Source organism: Canis lupus, chromosome 10 (genome assembly GCF_011100685.1).
Source record: "Canis lupus familiaris isolate Mischka breed German Shepherd chromosome 10, alternate assembly UU_Cfam_GSD_1.0, whole genome shotgun sequence".
Taxonomy (NCBI): domain Eukaryota; kingdom Metazoa; phylum Chordata; class Mammalia; order Carnivora; family Canidae; genus Canis; species Canis lupus.
This window is the reverse complement of record NC_049231.1, coordinates 32,054,380-32,067,229: the sequence shown is the minus strand read 5'-3', so window position 1 is coordinate 32,067,229 and position 12,850 is coordinate 32,054,380. Positions and strand designations below refer to the sequence as shown.

The 12,850-nt window shown below is 42.7% G+C and overlaps 1 protein-coding gene across 11 annotated transcripts in view; it reads right to left on the bottom strand.

The window, feature by feature from the left end:
* Positions 1 to 94: 94 nt before the first annotated feature.
* Positions 95 to 12,850, bottom strand: part of BPIFC (BPI fold containing family C) — a 60,190-nt gene continuing 47,434 nt past the window's right edge. For 9 of the 11 annotated variants that reach the window (XM_038550753.1, XM_038550757.1, XM_038550755.1 and 6 more), the window contains 4 exons: positions 5,441 to 5,483; positions 2,709 to 2,772; positions 1,873 to 1,949; positions 95 to 690 (listed from right to left, as the gene is read on the bottom strand). In XM_038550753.1, coding sequence (XP_038406681.1) covers positions 568 to 690; positions 1,873 to 1,949; positions 2,709 to 2,772; positions 5,441 to 5,483 — 307 coding nt within the window. In that variant the 3' untranslated portion in view covers positions 95 to 567. Of the gene's footprint in view, positions 691 to 1,872; positions 1,950 to 2,708; positions 2,773 to 5,440; positions 5,484 to 12,850 lie in introns of those variants that run through there. The other 2 variants (XR_005365651.1, XR_005365654.1) reach the window with 2 other exon arrangements.

Here is a 12,850-nt window from a genome sequence, read left to right as displayed (position 1 = left end):
AAAAAAAATAAAGATGCTAAATTCTCTCATCTTTATTTTATTAAAAAAAAAATCCAGGGCAGATAAGTTTTCAAATAAAAAGACAAGGTTGGCATTGATAGAAAACAAGTTTAATTAAATACAAGGGGCAGTAGCTGTAAATATAAAACATAAAATCCAAAAAGCAGGGAAGTGGGGGAAACCCTGGGTTGCTAGGAGATCTAAAGGGAGTTCCTCCAGAAACATTCATGCAAACCTGTATTCAGAGTTTCTCCTGCACCTGTTCAGAGGCATATGCCTCACTCTTGGCCCCGGCACCTTATAAACACAGGAAACACACAATGTGCATCCGAACATAAACACACATTGAAACACCCACCCCTCCACACACCCACAGACACACACCCTGATTTAGCTCTTTAATTCAGTTTGCCTCCCTCTGTCCCCAAGGGTTTGAGAAAGAAAACTGTCAACCGAAGCACTTCACAAGAGCTTTACAATCCAGTGTGTACTGTCTTCCCCTCCTGGGCTTCGGCAGCTGTGGGATTAAGGGCCATTTACTTCCTGGAGTGGATGTCAAATAGGCAGTCAGGCGGCTGGCTTCCCCCTCCACTGTCCACTCATGAGACTCAGACCTTCCCAACCATGGAAACTTGGCTGCTGCTTTAAGGATGTTTCATACTTCAGGTCAGTGGAAATCAAAAGGAAACCCTGAAAAGGAGGCAATGGTGAAGACAATGTCATGACCAGGTCCTCCTGTGTCATACCCTACCCCCCGCTGTCCTCTTCTGAGTGCCTTAGACATAGGGACAAGCCACTTGGGATTATGGTCTCCTTATGTGACTTAAGCAGCTATGGAAGAGGAGGTGGGGAGGGAAGCAGGAGGGCAGGCTAGTGTATGAGATCTGAGAATTTCATCAGAATCTTACTTCCTGGGGCACCTTGGTGGCTCAGTGGTTGAGCATCTGCCTTTGGCTCAGGTTGTGATCCCAGGGTCCTGAGATCCAGTCCTGTATCAGGCTCTCCTGCAGGGATCCTGCTTCTCCCTCTGCCTATGTCTTTGCCTCTGTGTGCCTCTCATGAATAAATAAATAAAATCTAAAAAAAAAAAAAAAGAATCTTACTTCCTCTACCCTTTCCCCCTAAAAAATCACCAAAATGGGGGGGGGGGGGAAGGTGTTCTGGAGTTTGCTGATAATGATTAATAAGGAAACAGCTCACAACAGATCCCTGAACCTCAAGGAGAGTCCTTTGGTTCAAGCAAAGGTTCACTGAGAGAATCAGAAGAGCCAGTCAGGTCTCTGCCAGGCCTCGGTATTCTCATTTGTAAAATGGGACTGCTAATCCCAGCCTTGCAGGTTGTTTTGTGGAATGCATGAAATAGAACACCACAGTGCACCTTCTCATAGTGTGTGGTGTGAATAAGCCTGGCTGCAAAGGGACTTGGTCTGATTTTTAAACTCAAGTTTAAATGCTTTTCATTGTTGATGGCAAGCTTTTTTTTTTTTTTTAAGATTTATTTATTTTAGGGAGAGAGATAGAGAGAGAGAGAGCGAGCAGACCAAGGGAGTGAGAACAAGCGTAGGGGGAGAGGGGCAGAGGGAGAAGGAGCAGAAGACTCCCCACTGAACAGGGAGTCCAACGATGATATGGGACTCAATCCCAGGACCCTGAGATCATGACCTGAGCTGAAGGCAGATGCATAACCCACTGAGCCACCCAGGTGCCCTGACTATAAGCTTTAAGAGCTAAATCTTTTGCCTATAAAATTCCTTGGGCTGGAAAAACACAAAGGAGAACAAAGTGGCATAAAACAGAGTAAGCAAAATAGGATGAGGCTTACTGTACTATGAAAAGAAATGGGGGCAGTGAAGAGAATATTCACATTCTTACCTCAAAAACTTCAACATCTGAATTGACAAATGAGATTTTGTGTGGGTTGGGCAGAGGAATTCCTTGCTGCAATTTTGCTAAAATACAGAACAGAATGTAAGATAACTAGGCACAGACACAGAAGTTTTGGCAAACTTTTTGTTTAGTTAAAGGTGAATAAGCAGCTTTTAAATAATCTATCTTTTCCTTCTTCCCGATTCTGTATTTTCATTCTATGTTCCTTACATTTTCCTGGTATAAATGCTTATTTTGTTAATAAAGTGCTTAATAAAAATGCGCAAGCAATTAGGTGCATTTGGATAGTAGAAAAATGCTGGCAACTTGTCCAATTTATATTTTGAAAACATCCTTATTAGTGGGTCTGAGAACATTTTATTCTCTGATACAAAATGTATTTTAACGAAGCCAAACTCAGGATGCTGTAGTTTGTGAACAACTGTATGAAGAGAGAGGACCTAGAATTGTCCTTCATTAAATCTGTCTATCCAGATGGTGGTCTGTGCGTAAGAACTGCAGAGATGTCTTCTGGGGAGATTAATCTCATTTCTGGCAGACCTGAAGGAGATTCTTTTACTGCCTCAGGAGAGCGGTTTCAATCTCCTTAACTCAACCAGAGTTTAGCCATTCTTTCTGAGTTCTGTGGGTAGTGTTACTAACAAGTCTTGGACCTGGAGTAACTAATTTTTCAACCACCTCCCTGATGGTACAAACTGTAAATTCTGGCATTGGCCTAGATTCACACAATCATATGATAGAAGTACAGGCTTTGGGGTGGAAAAACAATCCCCAACATTTAGCTAATGTCAGAGTCAAATGTTTCCCAAGAATCCCCTTACCGTTGGCCAGTGGGAGGATTCCAAAGTGGAGAATGGAGGACAGAATATTCTCAAACCTCAAGACCTAAAATGAAAGGGGATACTAAATCAGTTGCCAAGTCAGGGCCTTTGAAAGTACCGTGCCTGGTCTGGACGTGCACTTTCCCAGACCTAATCATGACACAGGGCAATAATTAGAATCTCCTCATAGAGATAGTCTAGATTTCCAGACACTGAATGCTATTTTCTGGGAAACCATATTACACAGTTTCCCAATCTTTTTTCCTCTTTGAGGACGGACATTTCTACTCTCCTGTATGGTGGATCATGGTGACAACAGATGCAGAGGGACCACATGGTGCCAGCAAACATGGCAGCTTAGATATCTACTAAGACAATATAAACAATTATTAAGTATTCCAGTTAGTGGTCTTTCCTTACTTGAGGTCCTTTGTATTATGTGATGCTCTATAGTTAACAGTATCACCAGAATGTCCAATTTATCTTGAATAAAGTTGTTAAAATTTAGCAAAGTGTTAGTTCCTGGAGAGATTCAGGTATTAAAAATAAATGGACTATAGGGCACCTGCGTGGCTCAGTCAGTTGAGCACCTGACTTTTGGTTTTGGTTCAGTCACAATCCCGGGGTCATGGTCTCAGGGTCATAGGATTGGCAGGGTCAGGTGCCTTGCTCAGTGCAGAGTCTGCTGGAGACTCTCTCCCTCTCCACCCCCTCTCTGCTCCTCCCCTCTATATGCACGTGTGTGAGTGAGCTGTCTCTCTCATAAATAAAATATTAAAAAAAATAAATGGACTATGATGAATATCAATTCACTCAGTGAATATATTTTGAACATCCTACATGCTTAGCAAAGCTTTGCAGCTTAGCAAGGAGGACTCTGAAGCTGACTTCCTAGGTTTAGCTCTTGTTTTTACCACTTCTGTGATTTTGGGAAAGTTCTTTAACCTCTGTGTGCCTCAGTTTCCTCTACTGTAAAATGAAAATAACAGCACTAATGTCATAGAGTTGGTCTCAGGATTAAACAAGTTAATATTATGTTAAATGCCCAGTATATACCACTGTCATTTTTTTTTCTTCCAGAAATGTCATTATTAGCACTCCCTGTTGTTGATACTAAGCAGTTTCTTTGGGTCTTCCTGGAAGACTTGGACTTACTTCGCCCCTCTAGGCTCAGGAAATATTATTTCTCATAAATATTATTTATGAGAAAGTCAGCTAGGTGTTCTCACTGATTATAGTCTGTCATCCATCAAATGGCTATGCCTGGAGGTGCTAACTAAATGTCAATATCTGGCATGAAAGATGTAACTTATTTTCCAGCTTGTTGACACTAATGCCCTGTTCCTAATCTTCCCATCTTCTTTAAAATTAAAGAAATAAACATCTTGTTTGGTCTGCTGGATAAATTCTTGGGTTTCCTTGCTCTTTTCCTCAAATCTATTCCTCTCTTAATAGCTGCATCTGTTAAACACGATAATAAATTCGGTACTTATCATGTCCCAGTACTGCCTGGGAGAGATCAAGTGACCTGACCAAGGCCATACAGCCAGTAGGTGGAAGTTCACTCTTGCGGTTTGACCTCAGAGTTTGTGTATGTTACCATTATGCTATGCTGTCCCTTGACATAGAGGTGGCAATAACTGAAATTAACTTTTATAAAAATAATGGCCATCATTTATTTAATACCTACCATGTATTCAATGTGCTAAATGAATTTCACACATAATTCTAGCTAATCATCTCAACAACCCCAAGGCTGTAATCCCCAGCTACTTGCACTGGCCATTCTCTTGGTTGGATTTATCTTTCCCTGTAATATTTTTCAGGATATAATATATATTTGCTTGTTGTCTTCCACCCTTCACCTATCTCACACATATCCACACATACATGTGCACGCACATGCACACACACACACACACACCAGAATAGGAGTGCCCAACAGCAGCACTATTGACATTTTGGGATGGATCCTTCTTTGCTGTGGGGTTGTCTTGTGCACTGTGGGATGGTAAGCAGCATCCTTGGTTTCTATCCACTAAGTGCCTATAACACCTCTCAGACTGTGACAACCAAAAATGTTTTCAGACACTGCCAAATGTTCCTGGGGGCAAAACTGGCCCTAGGTGAGAGCCACTGCTCTGGAATATAAGTGCCAGAAGGGTAGGGACACCAATAAGTGATTTGGCTGATCTTCCTGTAGTTTGTGGGGAGGGGTTTGTTTCCAAGTCACTGTTGGGATATGCTATTCCAATCAGGAGGTCACTAGGCTGGGGCCCCCAGAAAGGTATCTGCACAACCAGGCTTGATGCGATTTTAGGAGATGGCTTATTAAGGCTTCAACAAACAAACTTAATGATGGCCTTAATAATTTACAGATAGCCTTATCCTTTGGGAGTCCAGATCTTATATTTAACTCTTGAAGATTACTTTTCCAAAAAATGAAATCTCCCTGAAAATGCCTGTTTTCCCTCCAATATTACATAGGTCCTAGTTTTTAAAAAATTCTTGTAAAAGTCTTTCTGAATAGAGAAGAGTGAATTGGAGAGTTGCTGTCCTGCTTAAAAGTTAATGGAGTTGGTGGACAAGAAGTTACACAAGGAGTTTTAAAGTTAAAACCTACACTCATGGAGAAACCAAGTACTTAGAGGCTTAGGAAATAGTCATCCAGCTACTATAGAGGAAAATTATCATTTTTCCCTTGACAGGGAACTCTGAGCTCTGATTCCTACCTCAATATTGCTGCGACTGGACTCTGGCAAAGAGAGGCGGAATCTGAAACAAAACAAAACAACAAACATCAACAGGAAAAGTTTAAAGGGTGGAAGATTTAAAAACAACCATCTCAATAGAAAGGAACAAAAAGGAAAGGGGATTTTTTTTTTAAAGGTCCATAAGCCACTATTTTAAAAAAACCACACAGACCGGTAAGGATATAGATTTCCACTATGACTTTACCCTGACATTTGCTGCTTAAGAAGTGGAGCTTCCTAGCAGAAGGCTTGGATTCGTAACCAGGATGGGTTCCCCAAGTGCATTTGCTATATGGGACTTACTGTTGGCAACCCGATTGCAGAGGAATCTTCAGAAACAGTTTTCAGCCTCCAGCCATATCACCCTGAGCGTGCCCAGTCCCATCTGATCTCCAAAGCTAAGCAGGGTGGGGCTTGGTTAGCACTTGGATGGGAGAAATAGTCTACAGGTCTTCTTGGTCTGAACTCCCAGAATACACACCTGATTTTTCATGCATTGTAATAATAAGATGAAGCACTTGTAATCAACAGGGAGGATCCCTTCACTTCACAGATGGGGAAACAGTTCCAATTAATTTAGGACCAGAACTCAGATCTCTTGATGCCCATCCCAAACCTTCCTTCTACTATAGGATCTTGCCTCACCTTGCTTTCCCCCTTAGCTTTCCATGGCTCACTTTTGCCAGGGGAAGAGTCTTACTTCTTTATTTGCCTTCTAATGGCTCCTCATCTCCAATCTTGGTCTTCCCCAGTCTGTCCTCCATATCATTCCCAGAGTGAGCTAAATGACAAGCATGTCTGATGAGGACTCACTCCTGTTCAAAGTTATTCAATGGCTTGAGTCCAAGTCACTTATATGGCACACAAACCTTTCTGTATTCTGGTGCCCAGCTGCCTGTCTGCTCTTGCTTCTTTTCATTCTCTACCTTGAATTTTATACTTTATTTTATACTTCTTTTCATTCTCTACCAGTTCATTTATACCTTGAACTGCTTAGTGCTATGCTGTTTTATTTATTATTTTATTTTTTTAAAAAGATTTTTATTTATCTATTCATAAGAGACACACAGAGAGGCTGAGACTCAGGCAGAGGGAGAAGCAGGCTCCTTGCAGGGAGCCTGATGTAGGGCTTAATCCCCGGACCCAAGGTCCAGAATCATGCCCTGAGCCAAAGGCAGACACTCAACTACTGAGGTACCCAAGTGCCCCTATCTTATTTTCTTGAATAGGCTCCACATCCAGCATGAAGCCCAAAACAGAGCTTGAACCCACAACCCTGAGATAGAGACCTGAACTGAGATCAAGAGTCGGCACTTAACTGATTGGGCCATTCAGGCACTCCTATGCTGTTTTATTACTCAGGCACTATAGGGACGCCTGGGTGGCTCAGCGGTTGACTGTCTGCCTTCAGTTCAGGTCATGATCCCATGGTCCTGGGATCAAGCCCTGCATCGGGCTCCCTGTGAGGAACTTGCTTTTCTCTCTGTGTCTCTCATGAATAAGTAAAAATCTTTTTTTAAAAAAAGGTCAGGCACTATATATCAGAGGTTAAAAAATGTGTTGGCTTCAAAACTAAAATCCTGAAAAATTAAAATTAACACATGCCCATAACAAGTAACATCATGGTGACTAGTCACTTTAACTCAACTCCACTGGTGGTTAAATTTACATTATATTTAATGTGGAATGCATTTGAATATATGCAATATATTTGGGGCTGGATTCTCCAAAATTAGAGTGGATAAGGTCATAAAGATCTTAAAACAACTGTAAAATATTTCCTTGAATATTCCATGATACTTCTGGCCTCTGTGTTTTTTGCTTATGCTGCTCCCTCTTTCTGAAATTGTTCCTCCCTTTTCTTGTTGACTGGTTAACTTTTTAAAATTGTTTAAGATTTAACTCAGGTGTTACCTCTTTCTGTTATTACATTTAAGGAGGAGACAGATATTAATGGGAGAGGTAAGTTTGCTTACTACCAGCCAATATCACGTTAATATGAATTGAGTTTTGCGACTGCTTTAAAGCGATAGGCAAGAGTAAAAACCAAAAAGAGTTAAATCTGACAAAGATCAGAGATGGCATCAATGGCATTGTGGCTCAAACTGAGTCAGAATCGAGGACCAGAATCTTTAGGGCATCTTTAAAGGAAGTAAACTGGGCACCTAGGTGGCTCAGTGATTGAGCATCTACCTTCCTGTGGAGAGCCTGCTTCTCCCTCTGCCTGTGTCTCTGCCTCTCTGTGTCTCTCATGAATAAATAAATAAAATCTTTAAAAAAAATAAAGGAAGTAAGCTGAGCAGCTGAACAAACACTTGAAGTCACTGCTGGAGAAATGTGAGGGGGATGCTTCCCCTTGGCTACACTTCCTTTTATGATGGGCAACCCAAGCCAGGTTAGAAATTCTGGCGGAGCAAAGAGCACTCTGTCCCCCTTCTGAAAAACACTCAAGTGCAACTCTGCCCACTAGGTGGCGACTGAATTCAGTCTTTTCATTCTCAAACCGAGCCCCTCAATCTGTTTCTTAATGCACTACTGCTACAAACTTTATTACAGAACCACAAAGTTGTTGGGGAGAAAGGGAGCTCAAGTAGTCCTACCTTGCAGACATATGTGAGTATAGCTTATTTAAAAAGTTTTGGAGAAGATTTACTGCCCTGATTGAAACCCAGAGCAAAAATCAAACAGTTTAGCATGTCAAATGATGGTGGGGTCATGATCCGGGTCCATATTGCAAATATGGCATAATGAAGTTCAAGTGGACCAAGGCACAGGCACTCACAATGCCATTCCTCCAACCCTGTGGCCATAGCAGACACTGAAAACCAATTCTCGCACTCAATATTATACAATAATTGTCTATTTGCCCTCTGACTCGGAACTCTATTGAATCCAGAGCATGTCACATTTAGGCACTTAGTATTTATTCATTCAATCAATCATTCATCTGCCCAGAATATACTTATCAAACACCTAATATATTTCAGCCCTGTGACGGGTTCTGGAGATAACGATTCTGAGTGAGACCAAACAACAGCCACTGCTCTCAGGTAGCTCAAAGCCTAATGGGGAGAGGCATACATTAATCAAGTAAGCCCACTGATGACGGTTTAATCACAGATTGAGATAAATGCTTCGAAGGAAAGAAAAAGTTCAGTAAGGCAAATAAGAGAGGAACCTGATCTAAATTGGCAGATGCAGGAAGGTTTCCAAGCTGGAATGTTTCCTTGAGCTGACATATGAAGGGTGAGCAAGAGTAAAAAGGCAAATTGGGATGGGGATCCTTGGGGGCTCAGCGGTTTAGCGCCTGCCTTCAGCCCAGGATGTGATCCTGGAGACCTGGGATTGAGTCCCATATCAGGCTCCCTGCATGGAGCCTGCTCCTCCCTCTGCCTGTGGTGCTCTCCCTCTCTATTTATCTTAAGAGCAAGGAATCTATGGAGGGTTTCTAAAAAAAGGAGATGATGTCTGTGTTTTGTAAAGATCAGTCTGGCTGCAGTATGGAGAAAAGATAGGCAGACCAAGAGGTTTTCTAGGTGACCCTTCTATGCTCAGTAATGCTCTAGGCTATGTGAAGAATTTTAATTATAATTATGATGGACAGACAGAAGCTGTATGTATAGGAATCAATTAGGGAACAATGCAAAGCAGCATGTATTTGGTGCTCCTTTGTGGGTTTACACAGCACACTGACTTACTGCAGGACCTTCTAAGAAGGTCCGAAAAGGTGAAGAAACCAGTGTGGGTTGGAGGTAGGAGTGTGAGTGTGTGTGTGTGTGTGTGTATAAGATTTGGGGTGGGGGAGAATAAACTGCCCTTTGATAGAAGCACTCTGTACAGTACCATGTACAAGCACTCCACCATTTCCCTTAGGACTCAGTTTTTGCCTTTTAATCTGAGTGCTGCTCTCACCAGGCCATGGACCTGGAAGGTAGAAACAATTGCCTTTCTCTTTACTATCTGTATTAAGAACAGTATAGAGTACATAATAGGTGCTCAATAAATTGTCATTAATGAATTATAGATAAGTGAGCAAATAAAGGATGTGTGGGGAAGTGTTTAGTAGAATTGGGGTCACTCTGAGAGTGAGCCAGCCTAAAGCAGAATGTTCACTTTAGGGAGTTATGAGAGGTAAGACTGGCTTGCTTGGAAGGCAGTAGGAGAGCCTGACAAGCCCAGGCTGTGGATTTAATCCACGATGAAGCTTTTTTTTTTTTTAAGATTTATTTATCTATCTTAGAGAGGGAGGGAGAGAGAGAATGAGCGGGAGGGGCAGAGGGAGAGAGAATCCCAAGAAGATTCCGCACTAAGCATGGAGCTCAATCTCACAACCATGAGATCATGACCAGAGCCAAAACCAGGAGAGTCAGATGCCTAATCGACTGTGCCACCCAGGTGCTCCCAACAATGAAAGGTTTTAATGTGAGGAATGTGTTCAACCCACACTGGTATTAAAGGAACCCTCTTGATGAGGAAGAGATCCTCAGTGTTTTATCTTCATTGCCTTCTACATTCTGGAAATTCCCCCAATAAATTTGGGAGAAGGCAAAGAAGTCATTTGGAGTTTCCTCCTCTGACGGCGGCCTCCCACGGTGGCATTCCCCTGCCCTGGCTTTCATAGTAGCTCAGAGGGAAGGTGGAGATGGCGGTTAGCCCAGGTGCTAAGCCTGTGTTCTGATGACTTGTCTAAAACATGGTTCTGACAAAAATTGAATCCATTCTTCCCAGACTGTTTTCCTTTCTGGGTATCTTTTCGGATGGCTTACATTGGGAAATGTTTATCTGCCCAAGCTGTGAGAATCGGGTGGTGATTCTATCTGCTTGTAGCCAGCTATCTTTGCATTCTCTGACCTGGAAGGGGTTGTAGTGTGTTTGTGTGTGTTTGTGTGTGTGCTGATGTTACTGGTGGGGGCCTAGTTTAGGAGTGTCCAATGCTTCACTCGTAGCAATGTCAAAATTGTTCCAAAGTTCTAAATGGCCTAACAATACTGTATATTTGATTGACTTGATCTTTGCATGCAATTAAGAAAAAGGGTTAGAATTTAGTCATCTATATGGTGACCAAAAAAAGGGTAAGTGTTGTTTAATTTGGTCTCAGAAATGTCTTCTATGTGAATCAACCTGCATTGGGGTTATCTCCCAATAGAACTGTGTTTGGAACAAAAGTCTCAGTTGTAGATAGACCAGTACGAATTGGTTTATGACACTGAGGGCCAACTCTAAGGCCTTTTTAAGGCTGTCCTGACTTATCCTGTCTTTTGGGACCAATTTCTCCCTCTTATTTGGTCAAAATTTGATCCCAGAAGGGGAAAAGAGAATAAAACTCGACTGTTAGTAGTAACAAATATTTCTTGAGCACTGGTTATGTGGGGAACACTGCACTTTTCAGATATTACCTTGTCTACCCATACAACCGCTCTGTGGATAGGTGCTCTGTTTTGCTGATGAGGAAACTGATATTTAGGGAAATTGATTGACTTGCCCAGGGTCACACAGCTAGCAAACGACAGAGATGGAATTCAAAATTAGACATGCCTGACTACAGGGCTGTGCTCTTAATTAGACATACTCATAGAGGTCACGATGATTACTTGAACTCTCTGCTTCTACTTTCTTTATTTCTCCCTTCACTCTATTTCTCAACGCAGCTGTGTGGAAAGCTATGTGCTTTTTCTTCCACTGCAGGTCACCCACTGCCTGTGGATTCTCATCTTCTATCAAATCTTCACATTGAGAAAGGACAGGCTTTCTGCTTCAATTTTGTGAGTTCACACTCATGGGTTTCCTCTTCTGGGCAAGGAAGGATATTTACTGTCTAAATCTTCTAAGTTTTTGCTAGGCACCACATCAAAGACAGTGTAATGTCGTAAGTGAACATTCATGGCTGTGAAAACCACTCATCCAGGTTCAAGTTCTGGTTCTGCCATTCAATAGCTCTGTGACATGAGCAAGTGATTTGACCTCTATAAACTGTAAAACAGGGATAATAAGCTATCTCCAGGTCTGTTCATTAAATCTACAGACACTGATTGAAGACCATGCCAGGTCCTAGACATACTGGGTTGTGAGGTTTAAATAAAGTAATAAATGTGAAGTTCTTGGCACAGGACCAGTAGACAGTAAAGGCTCAATAATAAAGTAGTCATAAGTAGTAGAACAAAAGGCAATTTCTATAATAGCCATCACTGGGTGTAAAACGGGAATGAGGGGTTTCCTGAACAGGGTTTTTCTGAATAGGAGAACTCTTGAAATGATCTTTCCCTGGCTGAGGCCAGCTCCTAATTTTAAATAATAGCCATAGCCAACCTTGAACACTTAACAAGCACTTTACATGTATTAACTCATGTATTCCTGACAATAACCCCCTGAAGTGGATTGTATTATATCCTCATTTTAGAGAGAAGGAAATGGAGGCCCAGAGAGGTTAAGTAACCTACCTGAGACCCCACAGCTAATTAACAGCAGGGTGGGGATCTGAACCAGCTAGTCTGACTCTAAAGCCTATGATCTCACTGCCTCTTTAAACTCACCACACTGGATTGGCCTTGATTTGTGTATCTGCTGCCTGTGTAGCCAGCCTGGAGCAGCTCCAGAGACACATTCAGGCAGGGGATGTTTAGAAAGGTGTTTTGGGGGTTAGTATTCTGGGAGCCTAATTTGGTCTTCTCAGGGATGCCTCACTGATCCCCACCTCCCTTTACACCTCTTGGTGCTGTGTCTCTCTGACCTCACCCAAGACCGAATCAGGCCATCTGTCTGGAAAAGCAGCACCTCTGGGACCAGGAATGGAGGCACTGGCCAGGGCAGTTGCAGGAGGTGGGGCTGCCCCTCCTGGGGCCACAGGTGAAGACACTCCTTCAGCACAGCCTCTGCTCTTCAGCAGTCTTTCACGGGCTGCTTTGGGACTGAGTGATGCCTGGTCTATCCTCCTTGTCCTCTTAGTGCCCGAGGTCTGCTGTAGAACCGCCTGCCAAAGCCACCCCCCAATACAATGCAGGTGACCTGTGCAGTGGGACACGGCCTCACTCAGAAGGGCCCATGCTTGGTTTAATGCCCTGCTGTCTCCATCTTGAAATCCTCCATAAGGTTTTGAACAAGGGGCTCCACATTTTCATTTTGCAGTGGGCCTTGCAAGTTAGGTAGCCAGTCCTGCTCAGACCCCTCTAAGGTCTCAGGAAGCTTCCCCGGCTGGAGAATCTAAGGGAGACCACAGGGGAATGCGGAGGACACTCCAGGAAGGCAGGAGTCTTAATCTCAGCCTGTGTTGGCCAGGTCAAAGCATGTTTATAGGCCGTAGGAAGCCAGAGAATGGATCCACATATTTCTTTGGGGGACATGCATTGAGCAGGTTGCAATCCTTTTTTGCAGTTACTCCTATAAGTAAACCTA